Genomic DNA, 26,001 nt, shown 5'->3' with positions numbered 1-26,001 from the left:
TGGAATGAGTGGCAATGCTGGTGATGTTCTAAACCAAGGCCACCAGGCTTAACAGCCCCAGGTTTTAATTGCATTCTGCTCCTTCCATGGGGTTCTTTTGGTCTTATCTCAAACCTGGACAATTTAGAATTTTTCCCTCAAGTTAAATCTCTAATTTCTGCCAATTTAGAAGTCAGCACTTCCCTGAGCATTTATGACATCTGCCTTCCTCCGCACCATCAGTTAGGCCTTTGGGGACTTTGGCAGCTTCTTTCTCTAAGTGATCCCATTTTACCTGCTAGCACTATATCTAAGCAGAAGGGAAGAGCTATATTAGATGGAATTCTGTTTTACATTTTAATATTCTTGCTTGAGGAATGGAAGAGTGATGAGATGGTGCTTAGTATTATTTTCTTCTATTTTTTTTAACCAGGCAATCTTTTGCCTTCTGTGAATTTCCAGGCACAAGGTAAATAGCTTTGTACAAGTTACAAGTTAAATACAGATGCTACTTGACTTACAATGGAGTTACATCCTAATAAATCCACCATTAGGTTGAAAATACTATAAGTTGAAAATGTATTTAATACACTTTACCTACCAAACATCATAGTTTAGTCCAGTCTACCTTAAACGTGCTCATAACTCTAACATTAGCCTGAAGTTGAGCATAATAATTCAACACAGTGAGTACACTATAGAGTATTGGTCATTACCCTCTTGATCTTGGGGCTGACTGGGAGCTGAGGCTTGCTGCCAATGCCCAGTGTCATCAGCGAGTATCTATTGCATATCACTAGTCTGGGAAAACATTTAAATTCAGAGTTCAAAGTACAGTTTCTGTTGAGTGTATTGCTTTCACACCACCATGAAGTCGAAAAGTCTTAATTCAAACCATCATAAGTGAGGGCTCGCCTATACATTCATTGCTATAAAATCTAGAGCCTTTCTCTCCCTGTCAGTGTCTCCTAGAAGCTGATAAGTAGTTCAAGGCAAAAATTTCAAGATTTCTGACTAATGCTAAAATTAAACATAACTACCCAGAAGAAAAAAGACAAGACTATACCACTGACCTTGAACAACATAGGCTTGAACTGTGTGGGTCTACTTATACACATTTATTTTTATTTCTTGCAATAATTACTGTAAGTATACTTTCTTTTCCCTATGATATTTTAATATTTTCTTTACTTGAGCTAATTTTATTGTAAGAATATGTATATTATATATATATAAAACATACAAAATACGTATTAATTGAGTGTATGTTATCAGTAAGGCCTTTTGGTCAAAAGTAGGCTATCAGTAGCTGAGTCAAAAGTTATACATGGCTTCTGGGTTGTGTGGCAGTTGGTGCCTCTAATCCTCCCATATTTCTAAGGGTCAACATAGGATTAGTGTTTATGTTTATGTGTGTGTGTGTGTGTGTGTGCGCGTGCGCACGCACGTGTGCACACTTTAGGGAAACAGAGAGAGAGAGAGAGACATACTTTGAAAGAGAAGAACATTTGGGAAAGAGAAAGAAAACGCATAAACACATGTCCCTGAGACATTAAGTAACCCATAAACACATGTCCCTTAGACATTAAGTTCAAGATCATCTATAAAATAATTACATAACACAAAAAAAGAATTTGTTATAATAATAAAGATGTATATCAGATAATATAGTAGAAATTATAGTAACTAAATTATTTATCTGGAATTGATTTGTGAAGAGAGCAGTGGTTTTGATGTAGAGGGTTATTAAGCAAATAATAATTTTTCTGGAAACTTCTATAGGGCTTCACAAGATACACAACTTAGTCTTGGGTCATAATTTGTTTTTCTCATCTTTAGTAGTATTTAGAGGGGAAGGTGAACTTTAATGAATTTAAAGGCACATAATACATATTTATTTAACTGTACGTTAAGTATTTTCCACATTTGATAGTAACTTCTAGGTATTATTTAAGGAAATATGTTTCCTAATTTTTATGAATAATAAGTATATTTATATTAAACCAAATTCATGGAATAGTGTTTTCAAGATTAGAAATACAGTGTGCTCACCTTTTATGTGATTTTTAATTTATATTCATTTGAGAAACTGTAACATAAAAATACTAGTGATACCTCACTCTATGTAAGGCATATGTAATTATACAAATTCTTCCAAATTAAAATAATCATTAAATATTGCATAATTTCAAAGCTAGACTGAGTGAATTACAAAGAATCTCTAGTTTAGGTAGTAAATAAAAATTCTGGCATGCAGAATTTGTCTTTAATTATGAAAATCTAGAATTATTATTCCAACATAAAGTGCAATTCTCCTATGCCATTGTCCCTCTGCCCCAGAATTATATGAACATCGAATATCCTAATGCTCATACAAGAGCATAACTTTATTTATAGAAAAAGTTTTCAATTTTCAATCTCTTCAATTTAAGTTTTGTACAAGGATGCAGGGTCCCTCTCATTATTTAAAATCTAAAAAAAAAAGAAAGAATATTTAGTTTCTTAGAGAAAGGTGATACACAAAAGTAGCCAATAATAATAATATATATTCTTATACACTACATCATTTATAATTCTATAAAGCACAGAGGGTAATGAAAGGCGCTCCAAACTGTAAATCACTCAATCGATTGTAATCATATTGCAGCTCTTCTCAAAGAGATAAAGACCTTCCACTCCTCTAAAGTCCCTGTCAATACCCCAGCAGGCTGAAGAAGGGGGAAGGAGGGTTAGAGGAGGAAGGAGAGAAGGAGTCAAGGACAAAAAGGCACTGATAATCTTCATGGAGTTCATGTGCACTGGATTGGATTCCCAGGGGTGTGTGCAGTTTGCTCCATGACATGGAGTTCTTTTTCACGTGGTACTTTTACAGCCTTACAGTAAGTCCCTGAAGCTCTGTGTGGGCCTGGCTGGAGGGACTTGCCAAATGCCCATGGTTGATAAACAGTGCTGCATAAAATCACTTAGTGACTAGGTACATGAGTGGAAAATAACAATTCAAGCCAAAAGCTAAAGGTTGTATCAAAACAACTGATAGAAATCAATTGATAATGGGCCAGAAAAAAAGTAATTATATTGTACTTTCAAAAGGCAGAAACTCTTTAGAAATCTTTTTACTAACTGGTGTTGCTTTTTATATTTTAAAAATGTTGCTAATCTCCTATACCCATCAGCGGGGTAACTTTGAATGGAGCAATCTCCTTATACATATATTCATTCACCCTTCAACAAATATTTATTCAAAATCTACTTTATGTGTGAATCCGTACTAGTTATGGATATATGATGTAAAACAAAGCACAGCTCCAGCCCTCAAGGATGTCATATTCTAGTAGACTAAAAATGCATGTACACAAACAAGATAGTTTTGATACTTACACTTTATTGTGCAGTTATTAAATGCCAGGCACTGCACTCAGTTCTTATATTAAATTTCTCCAATAGCCCTAAAAGTTAGAGACTATTTTTACTATCATTTTACAAATAGGAATATGGGAGTTTGTATGATTAACTTTCCCAGGGTCATAAGCTAGTACACGAAGACCTGAAACTCAAGCCTTTTTTTTTTTTTTTTTGTATTTCTCTGAAGCCGGAAACGGGGAGAGACAGTAAGACAGACTCCCGCATGCACCTGACTGGGATCCACCCGGCACGCCCACCAGGGGCGATGCTCTGCCCACCAGGGGGCGATGCTCTGCCCCTCCGGGGCGTCACTCTGCCGCGACCAGAGCCACTCTAACACCTGGGGCAGAGGCCAAGGAGCCATCCCCAGCGCCCGGGCCATCTTTGGTCCAATGGAGCCCCAGCTGCAGGAGGGGAAGAGAGAGACAGAGAGGAAGGGGGGGGGGTGGAGAAGCAAATGGGCGCTTCTCCTATGTGCCCTGGCCGGGAATCGAACCCGGGTCCCCTGCACGCCAGGCCGACGCTCTACCGCTGAGCCAACCGGCCAGGGTCACTCAAGCCTTTATTTTTTAAAATGCAGATGTAAGTAATGCTCGATCTACTGCACTACACTATATTGTACCTGCAGTTCCAACTAGTGCATGAAGATGCTTTTATTCAGGTGAAATCTGGGTTCAAGGGCTCACATAAGTGCCTTTAGAGCTTGAACTTGGGGGCTGTGACCCTGGGTTCTATAGGACAATGGTAACACACTCTGCTACCCTAACTGGGCATACACAATCCTAAACTGTTGTTCGTGTCTACGGCCATACCACCCTGAACGCGCCCGATCTCGTCTAAACTGTTGTTCGTGCGTTATTTCACTTACTGTCATCTTCCCAATGGTTTTAAGGGAAAAGAATATTAATCTACCTCTTTTACAGGTTAAATAAACCAAGGCTCAAGGAGTTGGAGCACCCATGTTGTAGTCACAGGGCCACAAAGTGTCAGTGCTAGGATTCTATATAGGTTTATAAGTTCCTACACTCCTATCCTTTTGTGCTACCCCACTTTCCATCCATTTCCCAGGAGCACTCCAGTTTGCATTGTGTATGTAGAGCTCAAATTCATTTGGTTGACAGCTCTAAATTCACATGCAAATTTACTATTGTTTCCCGTACCCCAGTGCATGCAGCACACGCTGTAATCACATTATTAAACATTTACTAGAAATGTGCTTCTGCCCGATGCACAATTGCCAGTCTCAATGTTTAATTAAACTAGAATTTGTGTTCATTTTAATCACATTATAGAAATATGGTGAAATCTTCATTCCAAATGCCCTCAAGTGTCTGAGAGCTGTATATTTATCTTGTAGAAGGGGATGAAGCTATTACAGCATATTCTTGCATAAAGGATTTTAGGGGAATAATAGTAATAGGTTACACTGATATAGTACTTATATTTTGTGGCAGGCTCATGGATTACCACGTTGAGTCTTTCTCACAGCGTCCTAGAAAAATGGATTCCGTTATTGTTCCCAATTTAGAGATGAGAAAACTGAGTCTCGGAGAGGTTAAGTGACACCCTCTCCAGTCTCATACAACTAATAGGTGATAGGATCAACTTGGATTTGAATATAAATGTGGAGACCCTGATAACTTTATTTAAGAAAGTCTTTTTCTAAATATTAGAAGTTTTTAAAGCTATACGGTCTTTGTTGCAATTATTTAAATCTGCAAAAAAAAAAAAAAAAGTCACACACAATACATAAATGAATGTGCAGGGTTGTGTTCTCATAAGATGATTTATAAAAAAGAAACTGTGATGAGTCAGGTTTGTTCCTTGGTTGTAGTTAGGAGTCCCTTGATCTAGATTATACATATTTTGAAGCCTATAGCTTTGTTTTCACTGATCCATCAGCTTTATTTTATGGATTGTTTCATCTCTGCTTAGAATAAAGGGAGAAAGATAATCTCTAAGTGGGTGAGGGAAATCCCAGAGACACTGGAAATAGTACTGCTAAGTAGACCTGTCTAGACCCACTGTTGAGGTTAATTCAGAATAAAGAAATACAAAAATGGGACAGGCAATCCGTTTACCTATTCTTAAACAAACAAACAAAAAACTAACCATACCCTGCTTTTCTAACTGAACACCAAAGACATAGATTCAATTTCATCTTCATTCGTGTTATGCCATACATTGCTTTTAGAGCAAGATTTGAAAGTAGCAAACAGAAAGCATTATTATTTCTTTAGTTCTGTTACATCCACTTTTAAAAACTAGAAGTTGCAGTGATCCAAATACACTTTTCTCCTCTCTCTTTAGCAAAGTTAACATACTTTCTTTTCAATTCATGGGTTTCTATTAGCCCCTGTTTCTGCTGCCCTACCCTGTTCTCAACCCTTCTGCATACAGGTGCCAACTGATTTCTTGCATTTATATTTCCTTCTACTTGCTTCCTGCTAAGTCCATCTAAGTCTCGGAGAACAACCTCTTTATTTTCTCAGCATTGGCTGTCCTTTACCTGTGGATGAGCACTTCCTGCTTGAGCTTCTGGTCCATTCCTGCCATTGATCTGCCATTATGAGGGTGGACTCTCCTTAAAAATGAGTCCTCCTCGCCCTGCTGTTGAATTTTAGAAATTTTAACATTTTAATGAATTAGGGAAGTGACTAAAGGAACGAGAACCACGTTATAACTGTTTACTGGTGTACATATACACACAAGCATTCACAAGTTTAAAATAAGTATTTAAAAAATAAATTGGTCCTGGTCAGTTGGCTCAGTGGTGGAGCGTCGGCCTGGCGTGCAGAAGTCCCGGGTTCCATTCCCGGCCAGGGCACACAGGAGAGGCGCCCATCTGCTTCTCCACCCCTCCCCCTCTCCTTCCTCTCTGTCTCTCTCTTCCCCTCCCGCAGCCGAGGCTCCACTGGAGCAAAGATGGCCCGGGCGCTGGGGATGGCTCCTCGGCCTCTGCCCCAGGTGCTAGAGTGACTCTGGTCGCAACAGAGCGACACCCTGGAGGGGCAGAGCATCGCCCCCTGGTGGGCAGAGCGTCGCCCCCTGGTGGGCGTGCCAGGTGGATCCCGGTCGGGCGCATGCGGGAGTCTGTCTGACTGTCTCTCCCCGTTTCCGGCTTCAGAAAAATACAGGGAAAAAAAATAAAAGAAAAAAATAAATTAAGGCAGACTAGACTTTATTTATACAAAAATGAGGGTTCTTTCACATTTTACTGGTATTAATTTTGGTTATAATAAAATTGTCAATCAAAAGTCAAAGTTCTCTCTCCCAGAATAGAAAACACTTGACTTTCTATAGCTCAAGCACCGTGGTCACAGTTTTGTTAATCCCCCTTTTTTTGAGACAAACTGCCTGTACAGTGGTTGCCAATGAATATTAAATAGTACAGCTGTAGTGAGATTATTGGAGACTTCCTCTGATTTTACTGTCTGCATACACACAATAACAATATACACCAAGGTAAAGAGCAGCCTTTACAAGCATTAAATATACTTTTGAGTTTGTTTTAAATGCAACAGAAAGTTATCAAATGTTTTATTATGAATAACTTGTAAGGTTTTACTGGAAAATTCTTCTTCGTTGAAACAAATCAGATTTTTTAAAAATACTTTTCCATCGCTGAAGTGACCCTCCATTGGTTTCAAAGGATAGATGTCTCAGTGTGCTTAGACAAAATGATCAAAGGGAAGAAGGAGGACACTTAGGCATCCATGAAAGTTTCAAAAAAACATACAAAACTAAATATAAATCTAACATAAATGTAAATGAAAAGTAAAAGTAAATCTAGACTCTCAGAAAAGGCAAGGTTTTAGAAAGATTTCATTTTAAAACCTATATAAAACTGTCGTGAGATGGTGTTGGAAATAAAATAGGAATTTATATAAGTGAAGTATTAACAGAAATAGAATCTGATGCTTTCAGGCTTTCAAATGAATAGCTGGATCTTTTACTAAGTTTTCTGTGTGGTAAGGATAGAGTAGGACCTCCCAGAGAAGTAAAAAGGGAGGTAATATATGGGAAAGAATATATTTTTCTTGGGGATCAATTAAGATCTCCTAGAGGAGATAAACCAAGTGAAATCTAATAGTCTTGCTTCATTTTGTAACTTTCTCCTCTGTGACCATGGAGAATTTTGATCTTTAAGTGGATCCATAAAGGGAATTTTGGTATACTCTTAATAGATCTATTCTTGAAATAAGTCAGTTGAACTGAGTAAAGTGCTCTGCCATGATGTTGACTCAGAGTTCTAACCAAACGTGATCCCAGACCTTCACAACAATTCTCTCATCTTCTTTCCAGTCTCAGTAGTTTTTGTTAATTCTCAGTAGTTGTATGCAATTTATCCACAACACATTTCCAAGTCCACCTCCCTAGCGGTCTGGCTGAAATGCAGTAGTAGCTTATACAGGCCTTTGACAAACACTGTGGCAAAAACAGTGATGACCTTTTTAGCCCGTGAATCCCGCTCATTCGGGTGGCGGCATAATTGTATAGCTGCATCATTCTGTCAGGTTACAGTGGCTTTCATTTTTTCTGGTTAAATGGGACAATCAATACAAGTGCTCTTTGTTTTTCGCTCTTCTGGCTTTGATTTCTTGATTTATGCCACTGTCTCCACTGCAGCTATGTGAACAAGCACGCTGTTGACTAGAGGGCTCGAGAGTCGGAGCAATAATTGGTATACCTTCAAACCTCACTGCCTCCTGGAATTGTAATATCAGGTGAAATCACGGTCGACACAGCCAACCTCTAGGGTTTCAGGGACAGAAGCAACCCTGGTATCTATATTACTTTGTTACCGGAAACCATTCAAATGCTTCTTTAAAAGTATTCTAAGCATCCATCTCTTGTAAGTCCCTGTACCAAAAACTGAATAATAAGAATCAGACCATTATTCAATTAGAACAGTCATCAAAAGAGGATAAGTGAGCAGGAAATCTACACTTTTTTTTTTTTTTAACTACTCACTATGTCTAGGCTCTCCTTTTTCAGTTATTTTTAAAATAAATTTATTGGGGTTACATTGGTTAATAAAATTATATATTAAGAAATAAAACTTTGGACAGAGCCTTTGCCTTTTGGTTTGGTGGGAAATTTTAATTCCTGTTTAGAAGTCTTAACATTTGTAAGGATTCTGATGTGATTATTTAAGCTACTATCCCTGATAACCACAAATGAAAACATAAAAGCAAAAAAGTGCTTTCCTCTGACTAGACACATTCCTCGTCCTAATTATACTGTATGCTTACTAAGGTTCTAAGTTTTTTTTGTTTCTTTTTTTTCTTTTTTTTTTTTTTATAAATAAATTTTTATTAATTTTAATGGGGTGACATCAATAAATCAGGGTACATATATTCAAAGAAAACATGTCCAGGTTATCTTGTCATTCAATTATGTTGCATATCCATCACCCAAAGTCAGATTGTCCTCGGTCTCCTTCTATCTAGTTTTCTTTGTGCCCCTCCCCCTCCCCCTCCCTCTCTCTCTCTCCTTCCCTCCCCCCCTTTTTCTTTTTTCTTTTTTGACAAGATAGCAATGGTGCATTGATAGAGATAGCATGATCTTGAGTAGACAAATTGAGTCACTCAAAAATCTTTTTAAAAATCTCTTGGATCAGGCCCTGGCCGGTTGGCTCAGCGGTAGAGCGTCGGCCTGGCATGCGGGGGACCCGGGTTCGATTCCCAGCCAGGGCACATAGGAGAAGCGCCCATTTGTTTCTCCAGACCCCCCCTCCTTCCTCTCTGTCTCTCTCTTCCCCTCCTGCAGCCAAGGCTCCATTGGAGCAAAGATGGCCCGGGCGCTGGGGATGGCTCCTTGGCCTCTGCCCCAGGCGCTAGAGTGTCTCTGGTAGCGGCAGAGTAACGCCCCAGAGGGGCAGAGCATCGCCCCCTGGTGGGCAGAGCTCGCCCCTGGTGGGCGTGCCGGGTGGATCCTGGTCGGGCACATGCGGGAGTCTGTCTGACTGTCTCTCCCCGTTTCCAGCTTCAGAAAAATACAAAAACAAAACAAAACAAAAAACCTCTTGGATCATTATTGAAAAGAGGAAAGTGGGTTTCTGTAAGGGTGAAATTCAAAGTAACCTAGCAATTAGAATGGTGAAAATATAAGGTCATCCGGTCTACTTCCCTGGTTGGTTTGAAAATTTTGACACAGGGATAACTAATCTGACTAGTAAAATGTGAAATATTGCAGATGATAAAGTTTGTCTTTCTTCCACCAAGAGAATAGATCTGTTTGATTTCTTCTCTTTGGCTGGGGCTGGGGGCTGGGTGAAAAGGTGGAGGGACTCAGAAGTACAGATTGGCAGTTACAGAACAGTCACAGGATGTAAAATACAGCAGAGGGAATATAGTCAGTAGTATTTTAGTAACTATGTATAGTACCCAGTGGATACTGGAAATATCAGGGGGATACTTTATAAAGTATATGATTGTTTAATCACTATGCTGTACACCTAAACTGATACAAAATAATATTGAATGTTAAAATAAAAAAAAAGAAGGAAGAAAAGAAAAAAAATCCATTGGTGGAGTGAGGGTTCCACAATATCCTACCAACAAGTCCAGTCAGCTCTTCTTACCAACCTTCTGTCCATCTCTCATTTGAATAGTGATGGAAGGAAGGGTCAGATAACCAGCATCTCAGCCCCTTATTAGCTCTGTTCCTTACTACCTGTAGAGACCACCCCTGCCACTCTCCCTCCATTTTCCTAGTCTAAGTCTAAAACTGGGGATCAGAGAAGTATGAATCCTTCTGTAGTTTTCCTGCCCTGCCCCAACTCCCTCAGCCTTGACCTTGCCTTCCTGTCTTCAGAGCACTGTTACTACTGCATTCCTTCCCGAGGGTTTGATATTCTCTCTTTAGAATGAAGAAGAGGGTTAAGTTAGGTCCCAGGGACCCTCATCTCCCTGTCACCATTCCAGGACTTAAGGCCTTCACCCACCACAAGCTCCTTTCCTCCACAGATGGCAGCTGAGCACTGTCCTCCTTTGGGGGCCTTGACCAGACCAGCACGCAAGAGAGTGCTTTGTTTACCCAGTCTTACCTTCCCCATTCATCATGGTTGTCATTTAATATCTGGTGTAGAACAAACCACTCCAAAACCCTATTTACTGGCTCACCTGTCCACACATCATGTGAGTGTTTTCTCCTGTTGCACCCTGGCTTAGATGGATCTGGGTAATTCTGACGACCTCCCACACCTGGGGAGGTCGAGTGGGTTGAGCTGGCTGAGCTTGGATGGCTGGGGTTTCTCTTCTGTGGTCTGTCGCCTTCCAGGAGCCAGCCCGACCTTCGCCCTGGGCCTGTTTCAGGCTTCAGCATCGTGAGAGGGCAAACATCCACACACCTAGGCTGTTCAGTCTTCTGCTTACATCTCATTTGCTGATACTCCCTTGCCCAACAGAGTCAGTCTCAGAGCCAACCCAGAATCAAGAGGTAGAAAAATAGACAAGCTGTGATCAGAGGAGTGACAAAGTCCTATTGCAAAGGAGCGCAGGACTTAGAATGGGGGTATAGCTATTCGTCAAATTAACACATTGGCCGAGAACTTGGCAAAGGCTCTGGCTGCTGTAATTCACGTTCCCTCTTAAAATTTTCTACCTCTCCATTTTAAATCTAGGCCTCAACCTGAGGTTGTAAGCTAGTGAGTTTCATTGAGGAATTGTCCTTTTCTTTTCTTTTTTCTTTTTTTAAGTATATGACATTTTAGAATTAATTTTGGCTCTTCCTGCCGTATCACACAGGCACCTTTTCATTTCTATCTTTTCTAAGCATGTCTTACTATTTTGCCTTAAATAACTTTTCAAAAAATTAAATGCCTATTTAAAATTTTAAATATATTTTATTCCCTTCTGATGCTTTCAAATACTTTATCTGCTTTTGTTTGTTTATATCAGTGTTGCTTATAAAATGTGTTATCAAGTGTTTATTTTTATAGGTTATGTTCTTCCTCTTATTTCTTTTATTTATTTATTTTTTTAAAAAAACAAGACAGGTTATAAAAACAGCCCCATGCTGGTCTATACATTCCCCTAGATGTGTTCCTCTAAACTCAGTACATTGCTGCTTATCATTTTTCTTTGTTCGCAGCCTGATTTGAGGCCATGCCGTTCTCACAAACAAATCAGTTTGAATTAATTTGCTAAGTAGAGTTAACAAGGTATTGTATGAATTCAAGATATACTAAAAGGGCTGTATTCCCTGAAGTTACTTAAGTTACTTCTTCACTGGGAAAATTTCGGTTCTTGTACCATATTGCAGCAGTGTGAGCCTGACCTTTGAACGTTGCACTAAATGATTCATGGCTGCCAACTGGCTTATTTTATGAAAAGCCTTGGAAATGCCACATAACCAAACAAGTAGGGGTATAATAGACAATTCTTTAACTAATACATTTTGGGGGGTTGGGGGGGGTGATCCTCAAGTTCTACACTTGCTAATACTTACCTATGCTGAGTCTTATTTCTAATAATGTCCTAAGTGGAAGTGTAAGAAGTGTTAAAATAAGGGAAGTTTCTTGCATCATCTTTGAAGTCTCCTCAACATAAAATTGTAAACGCCTCTCAAACTGTGAAATGTTAAGTTCCAATGAACTCTATGCCCATAAACTGCTTTTTAATTATAACACACACACACACACATACACACACACACACACACACACACACACACACACACACTTTGCCAAAGAGGGGCTTCAGTGTTATCCCGATTCCCACTCTTCTCCCCTCTCCCTCAACCCACATCTTCATCTGTCATCAGTAGGTTCTCTAGACAGGAGATTTTACTTTAGACTTTAAAGTCTTGAGCCAACAAAGTACAGTAAACAGAAAATTTCAGTCCTCCTAACAGGTGAGGAAATGGCAATCAAGTTTCTTCAAAGGAGCTCAAATTTCTGGGTATTAGATAAGAAAAACTTCTTAGGATGCTTAAGGAATCTGAACTCCAAGCCCCTGTTAATATTTACTCAAAAATAATGTTGGGAGTCAAGTAGAATGGAAAATTTGTTTGGAAAAGTGTCCTAAATTTTATATTATGTAAAGGATTGATATCTTAAACTTCAGACTGATTTATAAAAATTCTCTCAAGTTTTTCATTTGACAGATAGTTGGTATACATCTAACTACCTGAAACTAATACAAAATCATGTTGAATATAAACTGAAATTAAAACATAATTTTTAAATATCAAATTTAACAAAGATTCTGATGATGGCCAGGGACTAGCATGGGTTCATTGACATAACTCTTACTAAACTAGTCTGAATTCCCTAGATAACATTAGTGCAAATAAGAATGTTATAAATATAGCATCTCTTTATTTTCCTGAAAGAGTATAAAGTAAGGAGAGCTATGACAAGCATCTTAAGCAGGTCTACTTCTGGTTGAAATGAAATGCTTGGGTAAAACTTGGAGTTACTCTGTATCTTTTGATGTGTAACAAGTTACCCCAAACCTTGTGGCTTAAAACAACAAACATTTATCACAGTTTCTGTAAGTCTAACAGCTTACTTGAGTGGTTCTGTATCAAGGTGTCTGATGAGTTGAAGTCACGATATCAGCTTGAGCTTCTGTGGTCACACAGCTCATCTAGGCCTAGAGGAATCTGGTGGCCTTAGTTCCTTCACTTGTGGGTCTTTCTATAGGGCTTTTTAAGTATCCTTACACTATAACACTAGCTTGCCAGAGTGAGTTGATGTGAGAAAGAGAGAGAAAAGAAATAGAGGAAGTCACAGGGCTTTTTATGATCTAGGCTCTATAGTCACACACTGTCACTTCTACCACATCCTGTTACTTAGAATTGAGTCACTAAGCCCAGCCCACATTTAGTATTGAGAACCATGCTTACAGAAAGCAGTTTTCAAAGATTTGTTAACTTTTTTTTTATTTTTTACAGAGACAGTACAAGAGAGAGAGGGATAGATAGGGATAGACAGTAATGGAGAGAGATGAGAAGCATCAATGATCAGTTTTTCATTGCAGCACCTTAGTTGTTCATTGATTGCTTTCTCATGTGGGACTTCAGCAGACTGATTAACACCTTGCTCCAGCCAGCAACCTCGGGACCAAGCTGGTGAGCCTTGCTCAAACCAGTTGAGCCCGTGCTCAAGCTGGCGACCTCAGGGTCTCGAACCTGGGTCATCCGCCTCCCAGTCTGACGCTCTATCCACTGTGCCACCACCTGATCAAGCTTGTTAGATTCTTAAAACCACCACATAATCCTCCTATTCTTTACAATTTTTCAGGGTTTGGAATGAATGCACAAAAGATATGCTTATCAAATTTTCAGATAATACAAAGCTGAGAACTGTATTTTCCACAAGAAACAAAAGACCTAGAGTTAAATACTTTCTTATCAGGTTGGAATGCTGTTATAAAACAAAAAAGAATAAATTTAATAAAATGTAATTAAAGGACTGCTTTGAAGTTCATAAAATGTATTGCATGAATACAAGATGGCCCAAACTTTCTGGGAAGCAATTTAATCGAAAACTGTCTTGACTTTTAGTTGGAAAGCTTAATATGTGATTATATGACTATGCTGTGATATGGTTATTTGTACAATAGTTGCGAACCAGTATATTAACCAGGTCAAGGGTAGACATGAAGTACAGGGCTTGTGTGAAAGACCTATAATTTATAAACACCAGAGATTTCATAACATTAAAACAGGAGTCCTGGAACATACATTTACTAAGGCATCAGAAATGATATTGTTGTGACTTTCTTGTGCATGAAGATGAAAATATTTTTAGGTTTTTTTCCCATTGAAATTGTCCTCCCAAACCTCTTACCTAGCCTCTGAGCTGTATAGGGACACCACACGTGTATGTTTTAAATGAACAACATTTTTTGAACAAACATTTTAGTATTCTGGCTTTAGAAATGTTGAGTTTGGTATCTTCTGCAGGAGAAGAAATACAGAAAAAGAGAATGAAGAGTGGGGACAGCAAGGTAGCTAGAGAGACAATGAGAGAGACCAACATGTCTAAAGAGAAAAAGGAGATCTTACAGAGGATGCCAGGTCGTGGGGAAGAGGGAGCCCCCAAGGAACACTGTGGCTTTGGCAACAAGGAAACAGTGACAAGAAGAGGAAGGGCACTTGGGGGAATCTTGAAGGCATCGTATGCCGAACTGCTGAAGGCGGAACTTCAAGGCTCTGCGTTGAAAGGGAAATTTGAAGAGATTTGACGCTAAAAATTGTGTAGTGAAGCCATGCTTGTTAAGTTCGCCTTCTTTTTAAATTTATCCCTTCTGAATCAGATATTGTTATCACAATGGTAGTAAATCAGATAGTGGGACTTAATTTGTGCCAAACACTGTGCAAACTGCTTTCCATGCATTACTTCTCAGTGAAACATCACAACCTGATGTTTCAGTTGTTATTATAATCCTCATTTTGTATATGAAGAAGCTAAGGTTCAAAGACAAAGATATGTAACGTGTTTACGAGAAAGGAACTAGACAAAATCTGGACAGTCAAAATTAACGGGACTAATTTCAGGGCGTATTTTGAAATAATTATAGAACAAATATAGCGACTACATTAGAGAAAGGAAAGCTCATTCTACGGTCACGTTATGTTTTGTTAATTTATTGCATGCCATTTTTTAAAGTGGCTCTTAATCGATGCTAGATAAACCTATTATCATACTGAAGAAAGTTACATTAGATATTAGTTAGAAATATTCTCTTAAACTCTAAAAGCAAATAAAAATATTGCAGGCAGCTGGACCTCGGTTTTGGGGGGTTTTAAAAATCTTTCTGGGAGTGAAAGTATCCTTGATGGAAGCGGATAAGTGCGGAGAAATTTCAAGAGCAAAGAGCTTTAGAAAGAGAGTTGAGGAAAGCTTCAAAATACAGGGAAAGATTGGGGATTGGTGATCTATGTTCTAACTGTTGCATCTGGGCTCCTGGTCTTTAGTATAATAAACACTTCAACAGACACGGCACTTTTATTTCAATTTAGGATATGAAAGAGAACTTTAATGTTAATACGTTTGCACACAATCTCACTTCAGCTAGTCTTGACACAGGTCCAGGAATAAGGACATATTCACTTGATTAGCTGGACATAGAGCACCATGGTTACATCTCTAGCATGGTTCCCAGTCTGATTTCTTAGCCTTCCAGGACTCAGAGATGAGGACTGACTGCATATAGGCATATTAGTGAGAGAACATAGAGGCCAGAGTTCAATAGAGACATCAACACTAGACAGGTTCTGGAAGGTTCTCCAGGCTGGGATTCTCCTCATCCTTTCTGTACACACACACACACACACACACACACACACACACACACACACACACACACACACACACACTTCTCTTTACTGTTTATTGGGAGAAAGAGCTTCCATTTTTGAGCCTTAGACATATGTAAGGAAAGAGCCTGAAAATTAAAATTAACCGAAGGCTCCCCATTCCTGGCCCCCTGCTACTCCTAGAGCTAAATGCTTGCCTGGATTATTATGCTTAATTCGTATAAAATCTGGCAATATAAGCATTATTATCTTTATCTTTTTTTTTTTGAACCGATGAAGAAACAGAGGCATCTGGATTAAGTAATTGTCTAAGTTTACAGAAATGGTAAATTCTAAGATAAGATGCATCCAGAGTTTGTTGGTTGTCACAGCCAGTGCTGTTCTCACTCACATCTGAGCCGTCTTCGCTCGGTCGATTGATATTGTGACTTTGATATAGGAAGTAAATGATGATATGTCTGTCTATGTATAGTTTCTATTTCTGAACATATCTAGAAAGACGAGAGGCAGTGAGCTTCATCAGCCAAGTCTGCAGGTGGCTGGCTGATTCACATTGCTTTCCAAGGGCAAACACCTTATCACTTTGGAAAGATGGTTCTCCCTGGCTCATGGAACCCCTTAAGTGAGTCTGGAGAAGCTCTCTTACTTAATAATGTACTCTGGGTCTATTAATTTTCTTCCCCCAGACGATCAGTTTTCTGCTCCAAGAGATTAATTCCTTTACCTTGGCATACAAAAGGATCAAGGCTCACAACATATAAATAGCGTTGGTTGTTTTTTTTTTTTTTTTTTTTTTTTCAGCCTCTAAGGTATGCTGTGAGGATTAATGAAATGATGTTCATAATTGCATTTTGAGCTCCTTGGTCTAAAGGCACTTTATAAATATAAAATATTAGTTCATTGTTGAGTTCCATCCATCACTTAAAAGTGGCCAAACATTCTAGATGCCCTTTGGGTAACATAAGACCACTTTTTCTGACTCTTAAGAGAGTTTGTCTGGGTCAGCGCCAGGAACAAGACGAGAGCTGAGCTCAGAGAGTTTCCCCAGTCCCTTTTCTTTAGTGTCTTATATTTGCTTTGAAACTCACAGAGTGTTCTTTGGGGAGAGAGACATTGTAAGAACCTCTGAAAATTCCTACTACTTAAGCCTACCCACATCGATTTTCTTTTGCCTCTGGCTCCAGTATATAATATTTATTCTTTGACTGTTCATTAGACCAACACTCTCATTTTTTTTTTTTTTTAGTGTCAACAAAACAATAAAGAAAACTTTCCATCTTTTATTTCTGGACTCAAAGCAAAATGCAGAAATACCTCTGGCATTAATTTTGTACAGATGAATGTCATTACTATATTCCTTTTAGCATGGCCACGTGCTTGACAGTATTTCAGACGGTATTAATAGTCTACCTGCAGGAAAGCATTTTCTTGGCAGCCTGGTTGCAAATTGCCAGAACCTTTAAGCCACTCTTCCTCATCTTAGCAGCAGTATGTCATCATTACCCGGGCTGGACCTAAAAATCATATTTGTCAATGCCTGAATTGCTCTTTTACTTTCAGTGGGTTTAGAAACCCACTTTTGGAAATGGGATTCGCTGAGTATATTTCAGAAGGCACAGAAATATAAAAAGCAACAGCTAGAAGATTTAGGAGATATTTAGGATGTTTTATTTTATTTTTTTTGCGATCAGTTGATCTTTAGATGACAGCTTTTATGAGACCAAATGGAATATGGGGGCCGGGTAAATTCTGAGAGGGTGGAAGCACATCATGCAACCCCTATGCTTTCTTTATACCATGAATAAAGAGTTGAAGCATATTAACGATAATAGTTTAAATAAATTGACTACTTTTCACATCCTAGGTTTTACACATGCTCTATTTCTTATCCTATTCCAAGTCCTATAGGAATTGGGGAAATGGGGAAAAGTGAGGCAAAGTGACTTGTGCAGGGTCACACAGCTACTAAATGGATAAAGTTAGAACTCAAAGCCAAGTTTGCCTCTAAAGCCCAAGGTATTAGCTCCTATGCTGTATTTATTGTGGTTTTAAGAAAATTAGTATAACATCTAATAAATAAGACCTATATTTGGGCAAATAGCATGTAAAATGCTATTACTTTCTGTGCTATATATACATAAGTTTTCTCTCTTTCAGTTTTTCAATCAGAAAAATGTCAGTTCTTTGAGACTGCCAACAAATTTCAAATTTTCTTTGGAACCATAAGTAGAAACTGACATATTAAGAACTATTCAAGGATCAATTTGATTTCTTGGTCTTATCTTCCTCTGTTCTCTTTTCCTTTTATCCCAAATGGGTTCACCCAGTGTAGGAACCATGAAGTATTTCTATATAACTATGGGAGCCTTGTGTATGAACCAGTTGGACCTTAATCTCATCTCATAATAATCTGCTCTTCATAATTTTCTGATTCAACAGTGCATGTGGTATGAGTCTCCAGGAGTTGAAATACTTGACAAAAGAATAGACAATATAAATGCAAATAACAATAGAGACCAATGGTATAAAAATATCAATAGCTGATCAAAATTGGATAGGGGTATACAGACACATATATTTTAAGTAGAATAATATGTGGCTAATTTTTTTTCCTAAAATTCAGTCCCATTTAGGTGAATGTCAGATCCTTATAAGTAATTTAAGAAGTACCTATTTGAAGATCTCTGTGCAACTTCAAGATTTCTCAATGTGATTGAGAACTGAACTCATTACATTTTTTTTTGTCTAATTAGTAATGCACATGTGCCTCTTCTTAATGACATTATGACATTACTATTCATAAGGCCATCCTCTCTGGAGGATAGCATCACTTTCTGTTGAAGAATTGATTTCACTCTTTGTTTAAATTTTCATACTGGTTGCTATATGGAATGTACAACTGAATGTTATTAAGGATTTGATATGAATGTATATGAATTTGATGAGGCTTCCTCAGCTTGCAGAGTAGTCCCTGTGTATGAAGTCTTATATTTAGAAGGTTGTTTGCTCTTCAATCAGTCTAGCAAATGGGGCTCGGGGCAAATGAACTCATTCTTATGCACATGTTTCTAAAACCGTTCTCTCTAATGTTTGAGATAAATTAGAATAAAAACCAACAAGAACATGAAAAGAGACTAAGAACAATGTTAATGTGGCAATTTAAACCAATTTGGTTTTCCAAATGACCTTCCATCTTTCAGGGCATTTAACAGTATGCAAGCTCGCTCTCCTAGTGACAGATACTATCAATCTGGTGTGGGAAACTTAAAACTCTTTTCTAAATGTCTTTAAAGCTGAGGTGGAGAAGAATGACTCTCTCTCTCTCTCTTTCACTCTTTGAAGGGTGCAATGTTGAATTGTGGCTATGCTGTCCTCCCAACATATCATTTCTTCATTGTTCAACATAGTTTCCCTTTTTTTCTAGCCTATCCAGTATTCCAAAATGATCTGCTTTGGAGCCTTATGTTTAAAAGAGAGTGGGTGGTAGGAAAAAGATGATTAGGAAGATCCAAATTCTATGTATTTGGAGAAAGTAAATCAATGAAGTTTTTTAATGCATTAATTTGGTACATCTAGAACCCTGATAATTTGGAACTTTGGTTACATAAGAATTCTCCCTGCAGGTTACTAAGAATATTTAGCTTTATATTTGCTTCTGACTTCAGCAATCCATTGAACAGTCACCAGAATGAAGCTAATTAATGTGTTTAATGTTCTAACCCACAGTGACAGATAGAGAAAACCCAAAGTAATGAAATATACTCAAGGTGGATCTGGCACAACCTATTTGAAATTTCTCACTACACTATTCTGCCACAACTAAAAGTTGAGAGGGGACAGAGCATATAAAGGTGGATGACATCCCTCAGTCAGGATACCTGTCTGCTTTAGGTTAGGATTAAGAGTTATAGACGTATATTCTTTTCAAAAAAGCATTCTCTTTCCATAAAAACATGTGAGAATTTACCCACCTTTATTTTGAACTAATAGACTTCTGAGTACCTTACCAGGGAGTATCATATAATAATTTATCTCTAATCGGTAGCTGGAAACAGGTACAACTAATTTGTTTCAACACGGGCCTGTTGAAATACCAAGAAATTAAATTGCCTTTCTACTTCTTTTCTCCTAGCATGCACCCTTAATTTGGGGGGGGGGGGGTGAAAATAATACCTTGAGCAGAAATTTAAATTAGACACTCTAATCCAGCAAGGTTGATTGTTCTCTCCATTCACTGTACTTTACCCTTTGATGTGTCCATGTGTTTATGCTCTGTGGCAGCCAGTCAGGCTCCCATAATGTTGGCTGGAAACAGATCCATAGTTGTCTCTTCTATGGTTTTTTTTTTTTTGTTCCTGCTGTTTTATTCCTGGGTAGTGAGAATAATGAGTCAGCTTCGCAGAATAAGTTATTCATAGGTGAAATGAATGGGGAACCTTGCAGACATGTCCGAATATCGCCACTCTTTTCTTCTCCTGCCCCTGACGAAGGCAGGTATGTGTTTCCTCACATGTGGGATCTGCCAGTAGTAACTTCTCTGTGGAGGTGGCCCTAAGATTAAAACTCCATGGTGAGAGCTTCTATGCGCTTGGTCTAAGGATTTTAAGTCTAATATTTTTTTTTTTTCTGGCTTTTAGACACTTTTTGTAAATGGTTTCCAAGCCACCTGTTTGGAGATTTTGATTTTACTTTTAATGCTGGTATTTTAGAGTGGGATTCGCTAAGTTCTAATATAGGGTCCAAGTCAAAAGTCAGGGATTAGAATTCCCTAGTGTCTGCCTGGTAACTGTGAGGTTGGTTGACGAGATAGAACAGTTCCCAACGCATAGTTTCTTTATTTGATGATTTGAGGGTATATTCACTAAGGGTGTATTTCCACAGTACCACTCCCTGGGTCTGTTCTAATTATGGAAACCACCTGGCGGTGGTAACAGTTATGAAATGAAGAAGAAGGTATACCAGCAGTTAAATACATTATGGTTGAGGTTTGAAACTAATTAGATATTTCATGCTTGGAAGAAGTGTCCCTAATAGGCTTTATGAATAGGTACTTATTCAGGAAGGACCTCTTATAGGAAGATAAGAGAGAAAGAGAAAAAGAGAAAGGTAACCATATAAAAGCCTGTATCTATTAGTAATAATAAAGCATGGGTGCTCAAAAGTCTATAAATGCAATATCACTATATTTTAACTGTTTGTATATAGAGATATATACAAATATGAGACAAAAGGAGACATTTGTAATCTATTTTACACAGTTGATGAGATGCTGGGGCCTCCTTTATGGAGTAAGGAGTCTCCCTCCACATCAAGGCTTAAATTATCTTCCTTGGCTTTCCTCTGCCAGAAAGCAGAGCAACTACAGACACTTGAGAGTAGAAAAGGAATACATGGCCCAGGCTTCCAGTAGGATTCAGCAGAGTGGCTAAAGCAATGATGGTCCCTCCCACATAACAAAGTTGATCTGGCAGGTGAAGTTCTCGTAGTTCAGGGAAATCTCTGTGTCTTCACCCCTTGGCCCAATTAAGATGTAGCTGGGGTGAGACAGAAAAGAGTGAAGGTACACCCATTTCTATAAATGTCCAAACCTCTTACTGATTCCTGTCCCATGCCACATTCCCAACACATGCTGGAGCACTGCATAGCTAAGACTAACCTGATGTCCAACCTGTCAGTCTACAGAGGACAGAGTGACTTCAACTCCACCTCTACTAATAGTAGATAAATTGACATCTATCACTAAAAACTTCATAAAACAAACCAAAAAAGAAAAAAAAATAGGAATGTTTTCTTTTAATGACTTATTGACTTTTCAGATTGTTCTTTAAGCTGTTTTTTAAACTTTAAAGGCAACACTGATAATGAACGCTTCCAAATGGTAAAACAGAAAATCCCCTTCAAATATAACCGGCCCGTAGAGGAGTGGCTACAGGAAAAAGGTAACCGTCGTTAAAACTTTCATTTTAAATTCATTTGAATTCTAAACCCTCATTTTTAAAGCCTGCAAATAAATGTTCCTTAAATGATAATCGCCTGCTGCATAAATGACTGTTTTAATTTTCATTATAATTTGTGTCAGCTTCCACCTGCCATATGTTGATAAATCATGCTATAATACATTGTAATACATTGCCATTAAAACATAGTTAAAGGGACTAACATCTCGTTTGCTATCAGCGTGACAACCACAAACAAAAAATTCCAGGGACCTCTAAAAAGAAGAAAAAAAAAAAAAGAAATGTATTATGGCAATTTAACTACTGCATGACATCATTTGTTAATTTAATTTATTTTAAATAACCTCTTCTACCAATGCTTTCTAAAGAAATTTCAAAAGTGCTTTCTAAACTTACATCTTGAGGCTGTTTTGGCTTTACTCTCTGTAGCATGGCTAACAACAACAAAAATCATAGACTCATGTAACCTAAACTACTTAAAGCAAATGTTATAGGGGAGCAATATCTTTTTTTTAAAACATTTGATTATTAACAAAAAAAAAAAAGAAAGAAAGAGAAAGATGAATTTTGCCTTTAGAACCAAATCTACAGAGGCAAAAGTATTTTATAAGCGGTAAATTGTGTCTAGTTGTTCTCTAAAACTAAACACAAGAGCAAGCTTATTTTTTACTTTGGTTGTGTGAAACCCTTATGTATTTGATGTTTATGCAACAATAAAAGTATAAGTGGTTAGGACAATGAGTTGGAAAAGGAAAGGCTCATGAGAGGCAATGTAGCAGTTTCTGATCTGTGGAAGAAAACAGCTACTTGTCTAATAAAAGAGAGCAGCGGTTATACCTGAATTTAGAATTTTTTTGTGTGGCTTCTATTGGTTGTGAAAGACTATTGTCTTTCAATAAAGAAAAGTTTCTCTCTTTAGGAAGCTATTTATTCTGTTTTTTTCCTGAGCCAGTATAAGCTTCTCTTGCCTCAAGACCTTACGTGAGTTTTTAAAATAGAGATTTGAGTGAGTTATACATAAAAAGTAATTGGGTATATTAGTATACACCTTAAACAAAGGGCTACTGTAGTTTTAAAGGGTGAAAACATTCACACCTTTAAACACGGAAAATCCTCACTGAGTCATAACTGTTTGCCCTGTTTTAATATATGTGGTCTAATTAAAAATAAATTAAGAATAACTCTAAAAAGCAAATAATTTTGTCTAGTAATCACCAGCTCATAAAGTCCCTTTAACATTTAAATACGATGATTGCCTCACTTTTTAAAAAGGAAATGAAAATTAGATGCATGTCTGAGTCTCATGTGCCTGAGAGAACTTTTTTGTTTTTTTTTTATTTAATTTTATGTTAATAATATTTTATTTTACTTCATTGCCTTTTGAAGTCTAAGTTTAATAGCATGCCAGGCATTTTCATTTGTATAAACCATTACAAAATTATTAGTAGGCTTTTAGTTTTCTTACAACAGCATTGTTATCAGTTGGTTTTCTTCTAAAAGGATGCTTTCAAACACAGCAAACTGAAGTGTGGGGACAGGGGACAGGGGTGGTTCAGGTGGGATGGAGAAAGGCATTATATGTTCTTACGGAAATACGTATATGTTTATATATATGCACATAATATTGAAAAGTAATATTTGCAAACTGAACAGTTTTATCCTTCTACATTATGTTAACTGAAATTACTTTTTTTGTGTGTAATTTGGGTGAGTAACATCTCATTATTCTATTGCTTTACCCCTTCCTCTGTCTAGCTAACTTTTTCTTCAAAAGAAGTAGAAAATATATACCAAAAAGCCTGGTAAAGACAATGTAAAAAAGAGGGTAAAGACAGAAGGATGATTAGACAGATATATTAGGAAGTACTTGGAATGCCTCTTTAGAGTGCTCGCTGTCTCTGGGAAAGAGACCTGGAGCACGGCCTTTCCAGGTCTGTCTTTTGGCTCTGTCTACTATTGATTGACTTCCTGACCTCAGACAATCCACTTAACCTCTTTATATCTCAGATTTCCCATCAGAGTAGAGGATAAATAATACTGCTTCATTCCCGAGGGTGTTCTGAGGTTTAATTAATTAGTCTTTGTGCAACACTGACTGGAGAAATGCAAAGAGTTCATTTTAGCAATATTGTGAACTTGATGTCCAAGTGAGGTAACAATTAATGGCTTCCAAGAAGATAAGCACCCAAAATAAAACAAAAAGTAGCTTTCTATAAATTCTTTATTGGCATTATAACCAATTTTTTATTATTAATCCTAGAACAATTCTCAGATTAGGTTCTACATATGATCACACAGACACACACACGAACGCAATTGTTCATAATCACCGACAATAATGAAACTGACATTGATTTTGAGGAAATTTTCTCAGAATAAGAAAGATGACACTTTCTCATCAGTCCTCATATCCTTTACGAGGAGAGGGTAGTGATGGTGGTTTCTTGCTTGTTCACTTACGCCTGCTTAGCTGAGAGCGATGAATTGGTCAGAGGAAAATATGGCAGGAGACAGAGATTGTCCCACTAATTCTTTAGCGATGGCCACCTAATCCAAGGTACAGAGAGCTAAGAAAGCGTCTTGAAGTAGAATAAAGGCATATCTAGCCAGAAATAGCCTATGAAAGAGAGAAGCAAACACAAATTCAAATATTTGCTGTGGCATGGTGGCAAATTGGAATATAGACATCTTCTTCCCTGTCTGACCCAACCAGTGTCCTATTCTCAAGAACTGATAAGTCACAGGTTTCCGAGAAAGCAACAATAGCCAAAAGTGGAGCAGTGGCTTCATGTTATAGTCCAGGAAGCATCTTTCCTTTCTCCACATGTGGGTCAGCCTTGAACAAACAAAAGTCACTTTAGGGAGTAAAATATGGCAGCTGAAATAAAAGGGAGCCATCATTTCTAGCCAGAATAATTCAGCTTTGCAGCTCAGTTTTCTCTGACCCTCTTCTTATTTTTAAGCCTAGGTAGAATAATATCATGAGGGAAATAGATAAGAACCATCATATCATAGGTATGAAGTATTGTACTAGCAGAAAAATTCTAAATAATACAATGTTCTATTAGTCTAACCAGTAAGAGGCATTAACTGGTCACCAGTACTGGACTACATACAAAAAAAGAGATGAATAAATATTATGGTTGGCCGACAGTTGTATGAGTGAAAGTTCTAGCTTGGTACGGGGACTATCTGATGTAAGGCACTGAATTTTAGTTCCAGATACCCCCAATTTTGCAGCTTGTTCTTATTTATCGACATAAGCTGCCCCAAATGACAATGTGAAGGTGAGGACATATTTATTCTCTCCTTCCATCATGGCAGTTCTTAGGGTAGTAAGCTTAGGGCTCTCAGAAAAGGCTGTTGTCAAAATAATAAATAAATAAACAAACAAACAGAAAAGATATGCTCTCCAGTGTTATTGTACTTCGAACTTTGTGTTGCATGTTGTGTAAGAAACGAGGCCCAAGGACTAGCACGGATGCACATGCACAGGGCACTGAAGAAATGTGTGGGAAAATAATGAAAATCTATTAGATCTATTTTGATGGCACCCTGAGGATCTGGGCAATTCTGTTACATTAAGGCCAGAAGATTTCATTGTCATGCTCCAGATATTCTTATAGAGTGTAGATCCTTTTCACTGTAAAAAAATGCTCTGGCTAATTCCTCATTCTACAGTGCTCAAAGCTTCCCAAATCTTATTATTTATAAATCATACTTAACTGATATGCCCTTGAGAGTTGCCCAATGAGTGGAATTGACTTTTGTATAAAGAGTTCCCTCTGAACAGATGTGTTTTCCTTTCTTCGCCTCTTCCATTTTGTCCATTAATATTGAGGCAGTATTAAACATCACACACCAGGAATTCAAAGATAGCTAATCATCATGTAGACATAAAGACCATGTAATGGCCGTAGAAGTTAAGAGACCAAAAATCACATTTTGCCTCTATTCATATTAGAGATTGTGGAGCAAACCCACATCAAACCTTTAAAAATATACTCCCTTTTATTAAGCAGGCAAGAATAATAGAACATTGTTTTCAGTCATTTATAGATAAATTATTTCAGAGGATTAGATTAAGAATGAGTAGAGGACTGTTTGATCACTGAGTAAAGTGGAGAAAAATTTAAAAAGATATATTTAATTCTATTAGTCAGTTTGCCCCTTTCTCTATATAGAAAAGCAGAAGGAAATAATATGGAAAAACGATAGCATGGAAGGCTTAAACAGCATTTTTTTTTCTGGAAAGATCTAGAAGTAGTTGGGAGGAAGATAAGCAGAATTGCACTATTCTAAACTCTATCCTGCCATGATTTCATTCTGAGAGCTTTCTATTCACAGAAGCATAAATGGATTCCCAAATGGGAAGTCCAAGTAAGGTGAG

At 37.8% G+C, this 26,001-nt stretch overlaps 1 protein-coding gene across 17 annotated transcripts in view; it reads left to right on the top strand.

Annotated features, from left to right (window-relative positions):
- The window catches only part of NRXN3 (neurexin 3), a 1,639,812-nt gene that overhangs the window by 1,458,654 nt on the left and 155,157 nt on the right, over window positions 1-26,001 (top strand). For 11 of the 17 annotated variants that reach the window (XR_010752009.1, XR_010752008.1, XR_010752007.1 and 8 more), the window contains one exon: window positions 21,504-21,593. The exons of the other annotated variants lie outside the window; for them this stretch is intronic. Coding sequence is in view for 8 of the 11 variants with exons in the window: in XM_066388152.1 (XP_066244249.1) it covers window positions 21,504-21,593 (90 nt within the window). In the remaining 3 variants the exon portion in view is untranslated. The remainder of the gene's footprint in view (window positions 1-21,503; window positions 21,594-26,001) is intronic. 17 annotated transcript variants of the gene reach the window in all.

The sequence above is a fragment of the Saccopteryx leptura genome, chromosome 6 (assembly GCF_036850995.1).
Source record: "Saccopteryx leptura isolate mSacLep1 chromosome 6, mSacLep1_pri_phased_curated, whole genome shotgun sequence".
Classification (NCBI taxonomy): Eukaryota; Metazoa; Chordata; class Mammalia; order Chiroptera; family Emballonuridae; genus Saccopteryx; species Saccopteryx leptura.
The sequence above is the reverse complement of the archived record's forward strand: the minus strand, read 5'-3'. Positions and strand labels throughout refer to the sequence as shown.